Below are 19395 nucleotides of genomic sequence, written 5' to 3'. Positions count from 1 at the left end.
ACGCCCCTCACTGTAGTTGCGGCTGCGGTCGCCGGATCATGTCGTGGGTGGGCTGGGCAAGCTGCGCTTTCATTAACCACCCTGGCGTTCTGATTAAATCGCCAGGGTGGCTGCGGGAGGGTTTTTTTTAAATAAAAAAAAAACTATTTCATGCAGCCAACTGAAAGTTGGCTGCATGAAAGCCCACTAGAGGGCGCTCCGGAGGCGATCTTCCGATCGCCTCCGGCGCCCAGAATAAACAAGGAAGGCCGCAATGAGCGGCCTTCCTTGTTTCGCTTATATCGTCGCCATAGCGACGAGCGGAGTGACGTCATCGACGTCAGCCGACGTCCTGACGTCAGCCGCCTCCGATCCAGCCCTTAGCGCTGGCCGGAACTTTTTGTTCCGGCTACGCTGGGCTCAGGCGGCTAGGGGGGCCCTCTTTCGCCGCTGCTCGCGGCGAATCGCCGCAGAGCGGCGGCGATCAGGCAGCACACGCGGCTGGCAAAGTGCCGGCTGCGTGTGCTGCTTTTTATTTCGTTAAAATCGGCCCAGCAGGGCCTGAGCGGCAGCCGCTGGCGGTGTTGGACGAGCTGAGCTCGTCCAGACCGCTCAGCTGGTTAAGGATCATTTCTAAGGTTTTTCATTGTGCGGGGATATTATTAAAACCCGCCTTTGGGCAATCAGGCACCTGTAGGCATGTGCCTACAGTGCCCTATGGTAAATCCGGCCCTGCCAATTCTGCACACATTTTTGGCCTCAGTACAGGTGTAAAAAGCCAGGGAAGGCTCGGAAAGCCAGACTCTCCTGTAAAATAAAAATATTTTGCACAATTTAAAGCATTTTTCACATTTCTAACTAATGTTTGTCAGTTACTCTTTCACAAATTCAGTGAGTATCTAGTCTGTTAGGCCTCTTTTCCACGAGCAGTCGAACAGTGTGCTCAGCAAGCAGTTACCAGGCAGTAGTGAGCAGTTACCAGGCATCAGCAAGCAGTTGTGAGAGTTTGAGAGGCATTTCACTGCCTATCAACTGCCCCTGGAACTCACAACTGCTTGCTGCTGCCTGGTTACTGCTTGCTGCTGCCTGGTTACTGCTTGCTGCTGCCTGGTAACTGTCCGCTGCTGCCTGGCAACTGTCCGCCGCTGCCTGGTAACTGCTCACTGCTGCCTTGTAACTGCTTGCTGATCACAAAGTTCAACTACACAGTGGAAAAGAGGACTTAGGCCCCTTTTCCACGGGCAGTTGATAGGCAGTGAAATGCCTCACTGCTGTCTGGTAACTGCTTGCTGATCACAAAGTTAAAGTGCCCGTAGAAAGGAGGCCTCAGGCCCCTTTTCCACAGGCAGTTGATATAGGCATTGAAAAGCTTCCCAAACTCTCACAACTTCTCACTGCTGCTTGGTAACTTCTCTCTGCTGCCTGGTAACTTATCATTGCTGCCTGGTAACTTCTCACTGCTGCCTGGTAACTTTTCACTGCTGCCTGGTAACTGCTTGCTGACCACACAATTCAGCTGCCCATGGACATGAGCCTATAGTTCCATTCAATGAGTTACTGTCTATGAGAGTTAGTGATTTAAAAAATGTCAATTTGTATGTCAGTCATTCAATAAGTAAATGACTAAGGGCTCTCTTCCACAGGCAGTTGATAAGTAGTGAAATGCCTCTCAAACTCTCACAGCTTGTCACCACTGCCTTGTCACTGCTCACTGCTGCCTGGTTACTACTCACCGCTACCTGGTAACTGCTTGCTGAACACAAACTTCAACTGCCTGTGAAAGAAAGGCCTTAGGCCTCTTTTCCATGAACTGTTTCTAGGCAGTGAAATGCCTCTCAAACTTTCACAACTGCTCACTGCTGCCTGGTAACTGCTTGTCACTGCCTGGTAACTGCTCACTGCTGCCTGGTAACTGCTTGCTGAGCACACAGCTCAGCAGTTCGTGGAAAAGAGGCCTTAGTCCTCTTTTCCACAGGCAGTTGATAGGCAGTGAAATGCCTCTCAAATTCTCACAACTGCTCACTGCTGCCTGGTAACTGCTTGCTGATCACTGTGGTGAGAAGTTACCAGACAACTGTGAGCAGTTACCAGGCGGCAGCAGCGAGCAATTACCAGGCAGCAGGGAGCAGTTGTGAGTTCTATGGGCAGTTGATAGGCAGTGAAATGCCTCTCAAACACTCACAACTGCTCACTGCTGCCTGGTAAGTGCCTCTTCCCCCCTTCGGTACCAAATGGGCAAAGGAGTTAGAATTTTCATATGCTCTGGACTGGGGGAAAATATTCCAGAATATCTGGCTATCTCAAAACCCCGGGTACCAGCTGGTCAACTATAAGCTGGTGGCAAGATGGTACGTCTCTCTGGGTCAATTGGGAAAGATGGGGGCAAATATGGGCGATATATATGCTGGGGATGCCAAACTGATAGGGGTTCACTTAGGCCTCTTTTCCACGGACTGTTGAGCTGTGTGCTCAGCAAGCAGTTACCAGGCAGCAATGAGCAGTTATCAGGCAGCAACGAGCAGTTACCAGGCAGCAGTTAGCATCTGTGAAAGTTTGAGGGACAATTCACTGCCTATCAACAGTCCATGGAAAAAAGGTATTAGACATATGTGGTGGACCTGTCCTAGGATCCAAAAATTTTGGATGGATATTGAAACATTCTGCAACAGGCAGGCGCCAAATATATGTAAATTTACAGAAGAGGAGGTTATTTTTGGACTAGGAGATGACTCTAATTTGATATTTCCGGCGGCTGTAGTAGCTAAGAAATTGATAGCACTTAAATGGAAAAGCACAAATGTACCAGATCTGAGGGAATGGATAGGAGAAATGGGTAATTTCTTGAAATTAGAGGAGTGGGAGGCAGACGAACGTACCCATTGTAGAATAATAGATAAGTGGCGATTAAAATGGATGAAGATATTTGGGCAGTAATGCTATTTGGGACAAGGGGTGCGTGGCGTTAGAGTCAAGGGCAGCAAGAATCGAGAAGGATTGAATGGTGAATGATTGATTGTGCTGAAACATATAAAGCAGAAAGATGCTTTGTGGATGATTTGTATACGCAAGAGTGGTTGTCTTTGTTCTGCTCAAAAAGGATTTTTATAAGTAGCAACAATAAAGTAATGAAGCAATTTGTCAAAGATAACCAACGATGATAGTTCAGCTCAACTCGGGAGCATGGCAATGAAGTTATGTACTTATTAGTTGAGCATGTGAATAATCTGAGGTATTAAAAAAAAAAAAAAAGAAACAAAAACACATGCTCAATCATTAGTATGTTGCTAAACGATTTTACTAAAATGTTTTGCTGTACAGGAAAGCGATTTTTAGAGCAATTGCATTTTGTTATTTAATAACATTGAAACACAAACGGTTTCAAAAATCACAACCCCCCCCCCTAACTGCAGCGTTGTTTGTGCTTTCATCAAATCGCTGTCGATTGCTAAGTGTGAACACTGCCAGTCACATAAAATTTCAGTAGCATTTATCAAGTTTCTAATAAAAAAATATTGCAGTGTGAATGAGGCCTGAGAGCATCTCTGAGTGAGCCTGTCAGTCAGCGTGAATGAATCCATGTCTGTCAGTGTAGGTGGGTGAGTCAAATGTCAGAGAATCTGACAGTGTCAATCTATGTGAGCAAGTTAAAGTGAACCTGAGATCAGGGCCGGGCTGAGGCATAGGCTGGAGAGGCTCCAGCCTCAGGGCGCAGTGTAGGAGAGGGCGCACAATTCATTCAGCTGTCATTACTAATTGTGTTTGAAGCAGAAAGAAATAAGAAAAGGGGATACATAGCAGTGACTGCAAGCCCGAAAACTAGATATTAAGGTGTTGGGGAGGTTGTGGGCCCTGTGGCACCTCTTAGTCTAATAGCAATCAGTGTGTGATGGCTGGAGTGGCAGGGATAGAGGGGAGCACTTTGGTGTCTCAGCCTTGGGTGCTGGAGGACCTTGTCCCGCCTCTGCCTGAGATGGAAGCCATCCTAGGTACCATACTTACCTGGAGCAGAATGTAAGACCTCCCCCGAAAATAAGACCTAGTTTATATTTCAAGCATGCTTGAAATATAAACCATCCCCTGAAAATTAGACCTAGCTGGGATGCTGTGTGTGTGGGGAGGGGTGTGGTCTCTTACCGCACCTCCCTTTTGGCTGAGTCCCACTCCGTTTCTTGTAACTTCTCCAGTGTATGTGGCAGCATAGTATTGCTGCTGTGAGGGCGCCATTTGACCCTCAAGTTGACACTGTATGCAGTACGCTAGGTCGGCTCTGCGCTGGCGCTCCCATCTTGTCATAATCAATGTGCGCCCGGCTGATGCATTCCAGGTGCACATTGATTATGACAAGAGGAGAGCGCTAGCGCAGAGCCGACCTAGCATACTGCATACAGCATCAGCGTGAGGGTCAAAGGGTGCCCTCACAGCATCAATACTATGCTGCCGCATACACTGGAGAAGTTACAAGAAACGGAGGGGGACGCAGCCACAAGGGAGGTGCAGTAAGAGACCACACCCCTCCCCATACACATAGCATCTACCCCTATCCTAAAAGGAAGCCCCCTCTCCCGAAAATAAGCCCTAGCACATATTTCCCCCCCAAAAATAATATAAGACAGTGGCTTATATTCAGGGAAAGACTTTATTACTGACATCCTTCTCCTCTGACGAGCTCTCCTCTGGATACAATTAAACTCCTGCATAATTAATTCAAAAGGATCTATCCTCACATCTAAAATACCTCAAATATGTACTTTACCGACAGAAATTAGCTGATCTAATTTCTGTCGGAAAAAGTGGGCGTGGTGACTTGTTGTTTGCCTTTGTGAATTGCAACTTTTGATCACTCCCCCTGCTTTACCGACCTAATTACCGAATGTTTTAGACCAGGTCTACAAACAGGTCTAAAAAATTCTGTAGATATAAGTGAATTCCCCTTTGATGCGACTGATTACTGGTTTTCATCAGACCAGCAGTAGACTAGTCTAAACTGCTTAGTGAATTGAGGCCAATGTTCACTATTGTTGTTTCTTTGGCTGGTCACTTAGTCACTGGGAAATCCCTTACTCTATGAGCACCTTCATTTAGCATGTACTGAATATAAAGGAGGACAAGTATCAAGATTATACATTTAATAATTATCCAGTCTGATAGCTACCAGAGGAGCAGTGACATCTAACAGGTATATATGAACTTTCCTGACTCAATAGTTGTCTCTTTGGCAGATCTGAAAACACAGGTATCAGGTATATCAGGTACGTGTTCAACCTAAAGTCTATTAGTTAATTCAGTGCACTTGGAATTCCATATTATTATTATTATTATTTAGTATTTATATAGCGCCGACATATTACGCAGCGCTGTACAGTGTATAATATATATCTTGTCACTAACTGTCCCTCAAAGGAGCTCACAATCTAATCCCTACCATTGCCATAATCTATATTATGTAGTGTACGTACTGTAGTCTAGGGCCAATTTTTTTAGGGGGAGCCAATTAACTTATCTGTATGTTTTTGGAATGTGGGAGGAAACCGGAGTGCCCGGAGGAAACCCACGCAGACACGGAGAGAACATACAAACTCTTTGCAGATAGTGCCCTGGCTGAGATTCGAACCAGGGACCCAGCGCTGCAAGGCGAGAGTGCTAACCACTACGCCACCGTGCTGCCCTATATATATTATAGATAGGTAGATAGATAGATAGTTAGATATGCTTTATTAGCACAGAGAAAAAGGTGGAAATGCCTCCTGACAGGTCATTTCATGTAATCCTGTGATGGTAACAACACAAAAAACTGATACTTACCTCAGAGGAAAAAAATCTCTGGATCCTGCCGAGGATTCTCCCTTTATCCTCCATCTGGCCATTCTAGTGCTAAACCCCCCGAAGCATGGCTGCACTGTACCTGGCCAGTAGCAAGGAACCGTGTAGGCTTTTTCCACTTAAAGTGTACCAGAGACGAGCTAATATAAAAGATTTATACATACCTGGGGCTTCCTCCAGCCCCATGCACATGGATCGTATGGGAGCAATCCGTGCGGATGGGGCTGGAGGAAGCCCCAGGTATGTATAAATCTTTTATATTAACTCGTTTCTGGTAAAATATTTAAATTTACCATCCTGAGTATACATTCATTGTGCTCTTTTTACAGGTCCATAACATGTTGGGACAACTATTTATTTTGCTGCTTCTGAAAAGTCCAGTTTTGTCATGCATTTTTCACCAAAGCAGTAAGTATACTGTTATCTTATTATTTACTTTATAATGTCTTCCAGTGTTATAATACTCTGATGATGTGTACAGTGGCGTACCTAGGGCATTTGGCACCCGGTGCTGGGTATTAAAAGACCCCCCCCCCCTAAAAATGGCCACAACCTGCGGCGTGCTTCGCAGCAAAACAATGGGCGTGGTCATGACCATATGAGGGCGGAGCTAACTGTATTTTAAAGTATTAGCTAGTATAGTTGCCCCCAGTATAGCTGCCCCCAGTGGAGCTAGTATAGTTGCCCCCAGTATAGCTAGTTTAGTTGCCCCCAGTATAGCTAGTATATTTGCCCCCAGTGTAGCTAGTATATTTGCCCCCAGTGTAGCTAGTATATTTGCCCCCAGTATAGCTAGTATAGCTGCCCCCAGTATAGCTAGTATAGTTGCCCCCAGTATAGCTGCCCCCAGTATAGCTAGTATAGCTGCCCCAAGTATAGCTAGTTTAGTTGCCCCCAGTATAGCTAGTATAGCTGCCCCAAGTATAGCTAGTTTAGTTGCCCCCAGTATAGCTAGTATAGCTGCCCCAAGTATAGCTAGTTTAGTTGCCCCCAGTATAGCTAGTTTAGCTGCCCCCAGTATAGCTAGTATAGCTGCCCCCAGTATAGCTAGTATAGCTGCCCCCAGTATAGCTGCCCCCAGTATAGCTGCCCCCAGTATAGCTAGTTTAGTTGCCCCCAGTATAGCTAGTATAGCTGCCCCCAGTATAGCTAGTATAGCTGCCCCCAGTATAGCTGCCCCCAGTATAGCTAGTATAGCTGCCCCCAGTATAGCTAGTATAGCTGCCCCCAGTATAGCTAGTATAGCTGCCCCCAATATAGCTAGTATAGCTGCCCCCAGTATAGCTAGTATAGCTGCCCCCAGTATAGCTAGTATAGTTGCCCCCAGTATAGCTAGTATAGTTGCCCCCAGTATAGCTAGTATAGCTGCCCCCAGTATAGCTAGTATAGCTGCCCCCAGTATAGCTGCCCCCAGTATAGCTGCCCCCAGTATAGCTAGTATAGCTGCCCCCAGTATAGCTAGTATAGCTGCCCCCAGTATAGCTAGTATAGCTGCCCCCAGTATAGCTGCCCCCAGTATAGCTAGTATAGCTGCCCCCAGTATAGCTAGTATAGCTGCCCCCAGTATAGCTGCCCCCCAGTATAGCTAGTATAGCTGCCCCCAGTATAGCTAGTATAGCTGCCCCCAGTATAGCTGCCCCCAGTATAGCTAGTATAGTTGCCCCCAGTATAGCTTCCCCCAGTATAGCTAGTATAGCTGCCCCAAGTATAGCTAGTTTAGTTGCCCCCAGTATAGCTAGTTTAGCTGCCCCCAGTATAGCTAGTATAGCTGCCCCCAGTATAGCTGCCCCTAGTATAGCTGCCTCCCAGTATAGCTAGTATAGCTGCCCCCAGTATAGCTAGTATAGCTGCCCCCAGTATAGCTGCCCCCAGTATAGCTAGTATAGCTGCCCCCAGTATAGCTGCCCCCAGTATAGCTAGTATAGCTGCCCCCAGTATAGCTGCCCCCAGTATAGCTGCCCCCCAGTATAGCTAGTATAGCTGCCCCCAGTATAGCTAGTATAGCTGCCCCCAGTATAGCTAGTATAGCTGCCCCCAGTATAGCTGCCCCCCAGTATAGCTAGTATAGCTGCCCCCAGTATAGCTGCCCCCAGTATAGCTAGTATAGCTGCCCCCAGTATAGCTAGTATAGCTGCCCCCAGTATAGCTGCCCCCAGTATAGCTAGTATAGCTGCCCCCAGTATAGCTAGTATAGCTGCCCCCAGTATAGCTGCCCCCAGTATAGCTAGTATAGCTGCCCCCAGTATAGATAGTTTAGTTGCCCCCAGTATAGCCAGTACAGTTGCCCCCAGAATAGCTAGTATAATTGCCCCTAGTATAGCTAGTATAGTTGCCCCCAGTATAGCTAGTTTAGTTGCCCCCAGTGTGAGGAAAGCCTGGAAGGAGGGGTGGCAGGGAGGGGGGCAGGACCCCCCACCTCCCTCACCTGGGTCCCCCTCCTTCTGGCGCTTCCCCCTCCTAATTAGCAGCAGCGGGCAGGAGCGGCGAAGAAGACTCACTCACCTGCTCCTGGCGATAGCGGCGGCGCATAGCGTCATCCTCATGCGACGCTGGTCTCCGACTTCTCTGTCACTCACTGTGCTTCCGCCAATCAGGAAGCACAGTGAGCGGTGGAGAAGGCGGAGACCAGCGTCACGTGACGATGACGCTATTTGCCATCGCCTGGAACGCAGGAAGGAGGTGAGTAAGTCCTCTTGCCCGCTGCTGCCCGTGCCCGCTGCTACTAATTAGGAGGGGGAAGCGCCAGAAGGAGGGGACCCAGGTGAGGGAGGTGGGGGGTCCGGCCCCCCTCCCCGCCGCTTTCCCCGCCACCCCTCCTTTCCGTGCTGCTTCCCCTCCTGTCCTGCGCAGGCCTCTGTGGGAGGCCTTGATGACACCCCCTGGGGCGCCCGACACCCGGTGCGGGGCGCCCCCTGCCGCCCTATGGTAGGGACGCCACTGGTATAGATATGTGAATCAGATAACGTGTTTTTCAGTATACTCCCTCCTCTGTACCCCCCTGTGCCTCCAGTGTCCCCCTCTGTGTCATCTCTGCCCTTTGTACCAGTTTATACAAGTTTAAAAGCCATTTTTTATTTGATTTTTTTAAAATCGATTTTCTCAAAAACTACAAGTCCAATTTGAAAAATGTTTCTTTACTTGTTCCCATGGAAACAAAGAATACATTCCGTTCATATCGGCGGGTCTTTCGTAAGTCAGGCATTCGTAAGTCGGGGACTACCTGTATTACATTGATATTGTACCAATATTAACCACTTCCTACCTAGACCTGTTTTCCCCTTAGTGGCTGGATAATGTACTGGTTAACCACTTAAGGACCGCCCCCAGCCGATGGGCGGCGGCAAAGTCCGGGCCCAAACGACCGCAATACGCCCATCGGCGGAGGCGGCTGCGGGAGTGGCTATGCGGCGATCGCGTCATTCGTGACGCGATCAGCCGCCGGGGACTGGCTCCGCCCACCGTTCGCTGTAACCCGCCGGCCCTTCGGAAGCGCCGGCGGGTTACTAGCACCCAGATCGCCGCTGAAACAATGTATAATAGGCTTTGTAATGTATACAAAGCCTATTATACTGGCTGCCTCCTGCCCTGGTGGTCCCAGTGTCCGATGGACCACCAGGGCAGGCTGCAGCCACCCTAGTCTGCACCCAAGCACACTGATTTCCCCCCCCCGCCCCCTGATCGCCCACAGCACGCCTCAGACCCCCCCCTGCCCACCCCCCAGACCACTGTTTGCACCCAGTCACCCCCCTAATCACCCATCAATCACTCCCTGTCACTATCTGTCAACGTTATTTTTTTTTTTAGTCCCTAATCTGCCCCCTACTCCCTCCTGATCACCCCCCACCCCTCAGATTGTCCCCAGACCCCCCCCCCCGCCTGTGTACTGTATGCATCTATCCCCCCTGATCACCTGTCAATCATCTGTCAATCACCTGTCAATCACCCGTCAATCACCCGTCAATCATCCCCTGTCACTGCCACCCTTCAATCAGCCCCTAACCTGCCCCTTGCGGGCAATCTGATCACCCACCCACACCAATAGATCGCCCGCAGATCCGACATCAGATCACCTCCCAAGTGCAGTGTTTACATCTCTTCTCTCCTCTAAACACCCACTAATTACCCATCAATCACCCATCAATCACCCCCTATCACCACCTGTCACTGTTACCCATCAGATTAGACCCCAATCTGCCCCTTGCGGGCACCCAATCACCCACCCACACGCTCAGATTGCCCTCAGACCCCCCCTTATCAATTCGCCAGTGCAATATTTACATCTGTTATTCCCTGTAATAACCCACTGATCACCTGTCAATAACCCATCAATCACCCCCTGTCACTGCCACCCATCAATCACCCTCTGTCACTGCCACCCATCAATCAGCCCCTAACCTGCCCCTTGCGGGCAATCTGATCACCCACCCACACCAATAGATCGCCCGCAGGTCCGACATCAGATCACCTCCCAAGTGCAGTGTTTACATCTCTTCTCTCCTCTAAACACACACTAATTACCCATCAATCACCCCCTATCACCACCTGTCACTGTTACCCATCAGATTAGACCCTAATCTGCCCCTTGCGGGCACCCAATCACCCGCCCACACGCTCAGATTGCCCTCAGACCCCCCTTATCAATTCGCCAGTGCAATATTTACATCTGTTATTCCCTGTAATAACCCACTGATCACCTGTCAATCACCCATCAATCACCCCCTGTCACTGCCACCCATCAATCACCCCCTGTCACTGCCACCCATCAATCAGCCCCTAACCTGCCCCTTGCGGGCAATCTGATCACCCACCCACACCAATAGATCGCCCGCAGGTCCGACATCAGATCACCTCCCAAGTGCAGTGTTTACATCTCTTCTCTCCTCTAAACACCCACTAATTACCCATCAATCACCCCCTATCACCACCTGTCACTGTTACCCATCAGATTAGACCCTAATCTGCCCCTAGGGCACCCAATCGCCCGCCCACACCTCAGAACGCCCTCAGACCCCAGCCCTGATCACCTCGCCAGTGCATTGCTTGCATCTATTTCCCCCCTCTAATCACACCTTGAGACACCCATCAATCACCTCCTGTCACCCCCTAGCACACCTACCCATCAGATCAGGCCCTAATTTGCCCCGTGTGGGCTCCTGATCACTCGGCCAAACCCTCAGATCCCCCTCAGACCCCCTTCCGATCACCTCCCCAGTGCATTGATTGCATCTATTTTCCCCTCTAACCGCCCCCTGAGACACCCATCAATCACCTCCTGTCACCCCCCTAGCACTCCTATCCATCAGATCAGGCCCAATACATCCTGTCATCTAAGAGGCCACCCTGCTTATGACCGGTTCCACAAAATTTGCCCCCTCATAGACCACCTGTCATTAAAATTTGCAGATGCTTATACCCCTGAACAGTCATTTTGAGACATTTGGTTTCCAGACTTCTCACGGTTTTGGGCCCGTAAAATGCCAGGGCGGTATAGGAACCCCACAAGTGACCCCATTTTAGAAAAAAAGACATCCCAAGGTTTTCTGTTAGGTGTATGACGAGTTCATAGAACATTTTATTCTTTGTCAAAAGTTAGCGGAAGTTGATTTTTATTGTTTTTTTTCACAAAGTGTCATTTTTCACTAACTTGTGACAAAAAATAAAATCTTCTATGAACTCACCATACCCCTAACGGAATACCTTGGGGTGTCTTCTTTCTAAAATGGGGTCACTTGTGGGGTTCCTATACTGCCCTGGCATTTTAGGGGCCCTAAGCCGTGAGGAGTAGTCTAGAAAACAAATGCCTCAAAATGACCTGTGAATAGGACGTTGGGCCCCTTAGCGCACCTAGGCTGCAAAAAAGTGTCACACATGTGGTATCGCCATACTCAGGAGAAGTAGTATAATGTGTTTTGTGGTGTATTTTTACACATACCCATGCTGGGTGGGAGAAATCTTTCTGTAAATGGACAATTGTGTGTAAAAAAAATAAAATAATTGTCATTTACAGAGATATTTCTCCCACGCAGCATCTGTATGTGTAAAAATACACCCCAAAACACATTATACTACTTCTTCTGAGTACGGCGATACCACATGTGTGGCACTTTTTTGCACCCTAACTGCGCTAAGGGGCCCAAAGTCCAATGAGTACCTTTAGGATTTCACAGGTCATTTTGCGACATTTGGTTTCAAGACTACTCCTCACGGTTTAGGGCCCCTAAAATGCCAGGGCAGTATAGGAACCCACAAATGACCCAATTTTAGAAAGAAGACACCCCAAGATATTCCGTTAGGAGTACGGTGAGTTCATAGAAGATTTTATTTTTTGTCACAAGTTAGCGGAAAATGACACTTTGTGAAAAAAACCAATAAAAATCAATTTCCGCTAACTTGTGACAAAAAAAAAAAAAATCTTCTATGAACTCACCATACTCCTGACGGAATACCTTGGGGTGTCTTCTTTCTAAAATGGGGTAATTTGTGGGGTTCCTATACTGTCCTGGCATTTTAGGGGCCCTAAACCGTGAGGAGTAGTCTTGAAACCAAATTTCTCAAAATGGCCTGTGAAATCCTAAAGGTACTCATTGGACTTTGGGCCCCTTAGCGCAGTTAGGGTGCAAAAAAGTGCCACACGTGGTATCGCCGTACTCAGGAGATGTAGTATAATGTGTTTTGGGGTGTATTTTTCTACATAACCATGCTGAGTGGGAGAAATATCTCTATAAATAGACAATTGTGTGTAAAAAAAATTGTCATTTACGGAGATATTTCTCCCACCCAGCATGGGTATGTGTAAAAATACACCCCAAAACACATTATACTACTTCTCCTGAGTACGGCAATACCACATGTGTGTCACTTTTTTGCAGCCTAACTGCGCTAAGGAGCCCAAAGTCCAATGAGCATCTTTAGGCTTTACAGGGGTGCTTACAATTAGGCACCCCGCAACATGCCAGGACAGTGAACACACCTCACAAATTACCCCATTTTGGAAAGTAGACACTTCAAGGTATTCAGAGAGGAGCATAGTGAGTCCGTGGCAGATTTCATTTTTTTTTGTCGCAAGTTAGAAGAAATGGAAACTTTTTTTTTTTTTTGTCACAAAGTGTCATTTTCCGCTAACTTGTGACAAAAAATAAAATCTTCTATGAACTCACCATGCCTCTCACTGAATACTTTGGGATGTCTTCTTTCCAAAATGGGGTCATTTTGGGGGGTATACTATCCTGGAATTTTAGCCCCTCATGAAACCTGACAGGTGCGCAGAAAAGTCAGAGATGCTTGAAAATGGGAAAATTCACTTTTGGCACCATAGTTTGTAAACGCTATAACTTTTACCCAATCCAATAAATATACACTGAATGGTTTTTTTTTAATCAAAGACATGTAGCAGAATAACTTTCGCGCTCAAATGTATAGGACATTTTACTTTATTTGAAAAATGTCAGCACAGAAATTTAAAAAAGTCATTTTTTTGCCAAAATTCATGTCTTTTTTGATGAATATAATAAAAAGTAAAACTCGCAGCAGCAATCAAATAGCACCAAAAGAAAGCTGTATTAGTGACAAGAAAAGGAGGTAAAATTCATTTAGGTGGTAGGTTGTATGAGCGAGCAATAAACCGTGAAAGCTGCAGTGGTCTGAATGGAGAAAAAGGCTCTGGTCCTTAACCACTTGAGGACCTAGGGCTTTCTACCCCTTAAGACCGGCCACTTTTTTTCCATTCAGACCACTGCAGCTTTCACGGTTTATTGCTCGCTCATACAACCTACCACCTAAATGAATTTTGGCTCCTTTTCTTGTCACTAATACAGCTTTCTTTTGGGGCTATTTGATTGCTCCTGCGATTTTTACTTTTTATTATATTCATCAAAAAAGACATGAATTTTGGCAAAAAAATGATTTTTTTAACTTTCTGTGCTGACATTTTTCAAATAAAGTAAAATTTCTGTATACATGCAGCGCGAAAAATGTGGACAAACATGTTTTTGATAAAAAAAACCCATTCAGTGTATATTTATTGGTTTGGGTAAAAGTTATAGCGTTTACAAACTATGGTGCAAAAAGTGAATTTTCCCATTTTCAAGCATCTCTGACTTTTCTGACCCCCTGTCATGTTTCATGAGGGGCTAGAATTCCAGGATAGTATAAATACCCCCCAAATGACCCCATTTTGGAAAGAAGACATCCCAAAGTATTCACTGAGAGGCATAGTGAGTTCATAGAAGATATTATTTTTTGTCACAAGTAAGCAGAAAATGACACTTTGTGAAAAAAAAAAAAAAAAAAAAAGTTTCCATTTCTTCTAACTTGCGACAAAAAAAAAATGAAATCTGCCACGGACTCACCATGCCCCTCTCTGAATACCTTGAAGGGTCTACTTTCCAAAATGGGATCATTTGTGGGGTGTGTTTACTGTCCTGACATTTTGGGGGGTGCTAAATTGTAAGCACCCCTGTAAAGCCTAAAGGTGCTCATTGGACTTTGGACCCCTTAGCGCAGTTAGGCTGCAAAAAAGTGCCACACATGTGGTATTGCCGTACTCAGGAGAAGTAGTATAATGTGTTTTGGGGTGTATTTTTACACATACCCATGCTGGGTGGGAGAAATATCTCTGTAAATGACAATTTGTTAATTTTTTTTACACACAATTGTCCATTTACAGAGATATTTCTCCCACTCAGCATGGGTATGTGTAAAAATACACCACAAAACACATTATACTACTTCTCCTGAGTACGGCGATACCACATGTGTGGCACTTTTTTGCACCCTAACTGCGCTAAAGGGCCCAAAGTCCAATGAGTACCTTTAGGATTTCACAGGTCATTTTGAGAAATTTCGTTTCAAGACTACTCCTCACGGTTTAGGGCCCCTAAAATGCCAGGGCAGTATAGGAACCCCACAAATGACCCCATTTTAGAAAGAAGACACCCCAAGGTATTCCGTTAGTAGTATGGCGAGTTCATAGAAGATTTTATTTTTTGTCACAAGTTGGCGGAAAATGACACTTTGTGAAAAAACACAATTAAAATCAATTTCCGCTAACTTTTGACAAAAAATAAAATCTTCTATGAACTCACCATACTCCTAACGGAATACCTTGGGGTGTCTTCTTTCTAAAATGGGGTCATTTGTGGGGTTCCTATACTGCCCTGGCATTTTAGGGGCCCTAAACCGTGAGGAGTAGTCTTGAAACGAAATTTCTCAAAATGACCTGTGAAATCCTAAAGGTACTCATTGGACTTTGGGCCCTTTAGCGCAGTTAGGGTGCAAAAAAGTGCCACACATGTGGTATCGCCATACTCGGGAGAAGTAGTACAATGTGTTTTGAGGTGTATTTTTACACATACCCATGCTGGGTGGGAGAAATACCTCTGTAAATGGACAATTGTGTGTAAAAAAATCAAAAGATTGTCATTTACAGAGGTATTTCTCCCACCCAGCATGGGTATGTGTAAAAATACACCCCAAAACACATTGTACTACTTCTCCCGAGTACGGCGATACCACATGTGTGGCACTTTTTTGCACCCTAACTGCACTAAGGGGCATAAAGTCCAATGAGTACCTTTAGGATTTCACAGGTCACTTTTGTTTCAAGACTACTCCTCACGGTTTAGGGCCCCTAAAATGCCAGGGCAGTATAGGAACCCCACTAATGACCCCATTTTAGAAAGAAGACACCCCAAGGTATTCCGTTAGGAGTATGGTGAGTTCATAGAAGTTTTTATTTTTTTGTCACAAGTTAGCGGAAATTGATTTTAATAGTTTTTTTCCACAAAGTGTCATTTTCCGCTAACTTGTGACAAAAAATAAAAACTTCTATGAACTCACCATACTCCTAACGGAATACCTTGGGGTGTCTTCTTTCTAAAATGGGGTCATTTGTGGGGTTCCTATACTGCCCTGGCATTTTAGGGGCCCTAAACCGTGAGGAGTAGTCTTGAAACCAAATGTCGCAAAATGACCTGTGAAATCCTAAAGGTACTCATTGGACTTTGGGCCCCTTAGCGTACTTAGGGTGTAAAAAAGTGCCACACATGTGGTACCGCTGTACTCAGGAGAAGTAGTATAATGCGTTTTGGGGTGTATTTTTACACATACCCATGCTAAGTGGGAGAAATATCTCTGTAAATGACAATTGTTTGATTTTTTTACACACAATTGTCCATTTACATAGAAATTTCTCCCACCCAGCATGGGTATGTGTAAAAATACACCCCAAAACACATTATACTACTTTTCCTGAGTACGGCGGTACCACATGTGTGACACTTTTTTGCAGCCTAGGTGCGCTAAGGGGCCCAACGTCCTATTCACAGGTCATTTTGAAGCATTTGTTTTCTAGACTACTCCTCGCGGTTTAGGGCCCCTAAAGTGCCAGGGCAGTATAGGAACCCCACAAGTGACCCCATTTTAGAAAGAAGACACCCCAAGGTATTCCGTTAGGTGTATGGCGAGTTCATAGAAGATTTTATTTTTTGTCACAAGTTAGTGAAAAATGACACTTTGTGAAAAAAAACCAATAAAAATTAATTTCCGCTAACTTTTGACAAAAAATAAAATCTTCTATGAACTCGTCATACACCTAACAGAATACCTTGGGGTGTCTTTTTTTTCTAAAATGGGGTCACTTGTGGGGTTCCTATACCGCCCTGGCATTTTACAGGCCCAAAACCGTGAGTAGTCTGGAAACCAAATGTCTCAAAATGACTGTTCAGGGGTATAAGCATCTGCAAATTTTGATGACAGGTGGTCTATGAGGGGGCGAATTTTGTGGAACCGGTCATAAGCAGGGTGGCCTTTTAGATGACAGGTTGTATTGGGCCTGATCTGATGGATAGGAGTGCTAGGGGGGTGACAGGAGGTGATTGATGGGTGTCTCAGGGGGTGGTTAGAGGGGAAAATAGATGCAATCAATGCACTGGGGAGGTGATCGGAAGGGGGTCTGAGGGTTTGGCCGAGTGATCAGGAGCCCACACGGGGCAAATTGGGGCCTGATCTGATGGGTAGGTGTGCTAGGGGGTGACAGGAGGTGATTGATGGGTGTCTCAAGGTGTGATTAGAGGGGGGAATAGATGCAAGCAATGCACTGGCGAAGTGATCAGGGCTGGGGTCTGAGGGCATTCTGAGGGTGTGGGCGGGTGATTGAGTGCCCTAGGGGCAGATAAGGGTCTAATCTGATAGGTAGCAGTGACAGGGGGTGATTGATGGGTAATTAGTGGGTGTTTAGGGTAGAGAATAGATGGAAACACTGCGCTTGGGTAGTGATCTGATGTCGGATCTGCGGGCGATCTATTGGTGTGGGTGGGTGATCAGTTTGCCCGCAAGGGGCAGGTTAGGGGCTGATTGATGGGTGGCAGTGACAGCGGGTGATTGATGGGTGGCAGTGACAGGGGGTGATTGATGGGTGGCAGTGACAGGGGGTGATTGATGGGTGATTGATAGGTGATTGACAGGTAATCAGTGGGTTATTACAGGGGAGAACAGATGTAAATATTGCACTGGCGAATTGATAAGGGGGGGTCTGAGGGCAATCTGAGCGTGTAGGCGGGCGATTGGGTGCCCGCAAGGGGCAGATTAGGGTCTGATCTGATGGGTAACAGTGACAGGTGGTGATAGGGGGTGATTGATGGGTGATTGATGGGTAATTAGTGGGTGTTTAGAGGAGAGAATAGATGGAAACACTGCGCTTGGGTGGTGATCTGATGTCGGATCTGCGGGCGATCTATTGGTGTGGGTGGGTGATCAGTTTGCCCGCAAGGGGCAGGTTAGGGGCTGATTGTTGGGTGGCAGTGACAGGGGGTGATTGATGGGTGATAGGTGATTGGCAGGTGATTGACAGGTGATCAGTGGGTTATTACAGGGAAGGACAGATGTAAATATTGCACTGGCGAATTGATAAGGGGGGGTCTGAGGGCAATCTGAGCGTGTAGGCGGGCGATTGGGTGCCCGCAAGGGGCAGATTAGGGTCTAATCTGATGGGTAACAGTGACAGGTGGTGATAGGGGGTGATTGATGGGTGATTGATGGGTAATTAGTGGGTGTTTAGAGAAGATAACAGATGTAAACGATACATTTGGGAGGTAATCTGACGGCGGGTTTGCGGGCGATCTAATGGTGTGGGTGGGTGATCAGATTGCCCGCAAGGGGCAGGTTAGGGGCTGATTGATGGGTGGCAGTGACAGGGGGTGACAGGGGGTGATTGATGGGTGATAGGTGATTGGCAGGTGATTGACAGGTGATCAGTGGGTTATTACAGGGAAGAACAGATGTAATTAATGCACTGGCGAATTGATAAGGGGGGGTCTGAGGGCAATCTGAGCGTGTAGGCGGGCGATTGGGTGCCCGCAAGGGGCAGATTAGGGTCTAATCTGATGGGTAACAGTGACAGGTGGTGATAGGGGGTGATTGATGGGTGATTGATGGGTAATTAGTGGGTGTTTAGAGGAGAGAATAGATGTAAACAATGGATTTGGGAGGTGATCTGATGTCGGATCTGTGGGCGATCTATTGGTGTGGGGGGGTGATCAGATTGCCCGCAAGGGGCAGGTTAGGGGCTGATTGATGGGTGGCAGTGACAGGGGGTGATTGACGGGTGATTGACGGGTGATTGACAGGTGATTGACAGGTGATTGACAGGTGATCAGGGGGATAGATGCATACAGTAAACAGGGGGGGGGGTGGTCTGGGGAGAATCTGAGGGGTGGGGGGTGATCAGGAGGGGGCAGGGAGCAGGGGGGGGGATAAAAAAAAAATAGCGTTGACAGATAGTGACAGGGAGTGATTGATGGGTGATTAGGGGGGTGATTGGGTGCAAACAGGGGTCTGGGGGGTGGGCAGGGGGGGGGTCTGATGGGTGCTGTGGGCGATCTGGGGCAGGGGGGGGAGAAATCAGTGTGCTTGGGTGCAGACTAGGGTGGCTGCAGCCTGCCCTGGTGGTCCCTCGGACACTGGGATCACCAGGGCAGGAGGCAGCCTGTATAATACACTTTGTAAACATTACAAAGTGTATTATACACTTTGTATGCGGCGATCGCGGGGTTAACATCCCGCCGGCGCTTCCGTATAGCCGGCGGGATGTTGCGGCGAGCGAGCGGTGACAGGCGCCGGCGGAGGATCGCGTCACGGATGACGCGATCGCTCCGCCCATGCCCTTAAATGGACCGCCGCCTCTGTGGGTGAGCCGGTCCTTAAGGGCTCCACTTCCCGGCCGCCTCTGTGCGTTAGGCGGTCGGGAAGTGGTTAAGGGGCGAAAAGACTGTGGTCCTCAAGTGGTTAAGGGCTCTGCATGTATGGACAGATTGACCAAGAGACAGATCTGTCTCCGATCAAATCTGATCGGAGGGACTGAGATCTGTTGCATGCCCATACACCGCAGGACAATCCCCAATTGATTTCAGCATGAAATCTCCTGGGAATCGGTATTGTGACTCTGCATTTACTGCCCCCGGGGCTGTCCACCGCAGTATAAAGTACTTTACCCATTGGTATCTGCCGCTGGCTCCATGTACTTTCCTCCGTCCACATACATGCGCCCCATGTGGTTACCAGCGTAACGTGGGTGCACGTGTCACACACATGACCATGTAT

At 47.4% G+C, this 19395-nt stretch overlaps 1 protein-coding gene across 1 annotated transcript in view; it reads left to right on the top strand.

The window, feature by feature from the left end:
- Positions 1–5125: 5125 nt before the first annotated feature.
- The window catches only part of LOC137544240 (interleukin-1 receptor-like 2), a 100311-nt gene continuing 86041 nt past the window's right edge, over positions 5126–19395 (top strand). The window contains exons 1-2 of the mRNA XM_068265290.1: positions 5126–5155; positions 6129–6207. Coding sequence (XP_068121391.1) covers positions 6138–6207 — 70 coding nt within the window. The 5' untranslated portion in view covers positions 5126–5155; positions 6129–6137. The remainder of the gene's footprint in view (positions 5156–6128; positions 6208–19395) is intronic.

The sequence above is a fragment of the Hyperolius riggenbachi genome, chromosome 2 (assembly GCF_040937935.1).
Source record: "Hyperolius riggenbachi isolate aHypRig1 chromosome 2, aHypRig1.pri, whole genome shotgun sequence".
Taxonomy (NCBI): Eukaryota; Metazoa; Chordata; class Amphibia; order Anura; family Hyperoliidae; genus Hyperolius; species Hyperolius riggenbachi.
Note: the sequence above shows the minus strand (reverse complement) of the source record. Positions and strands in the feature narration are given on the sequence as shown.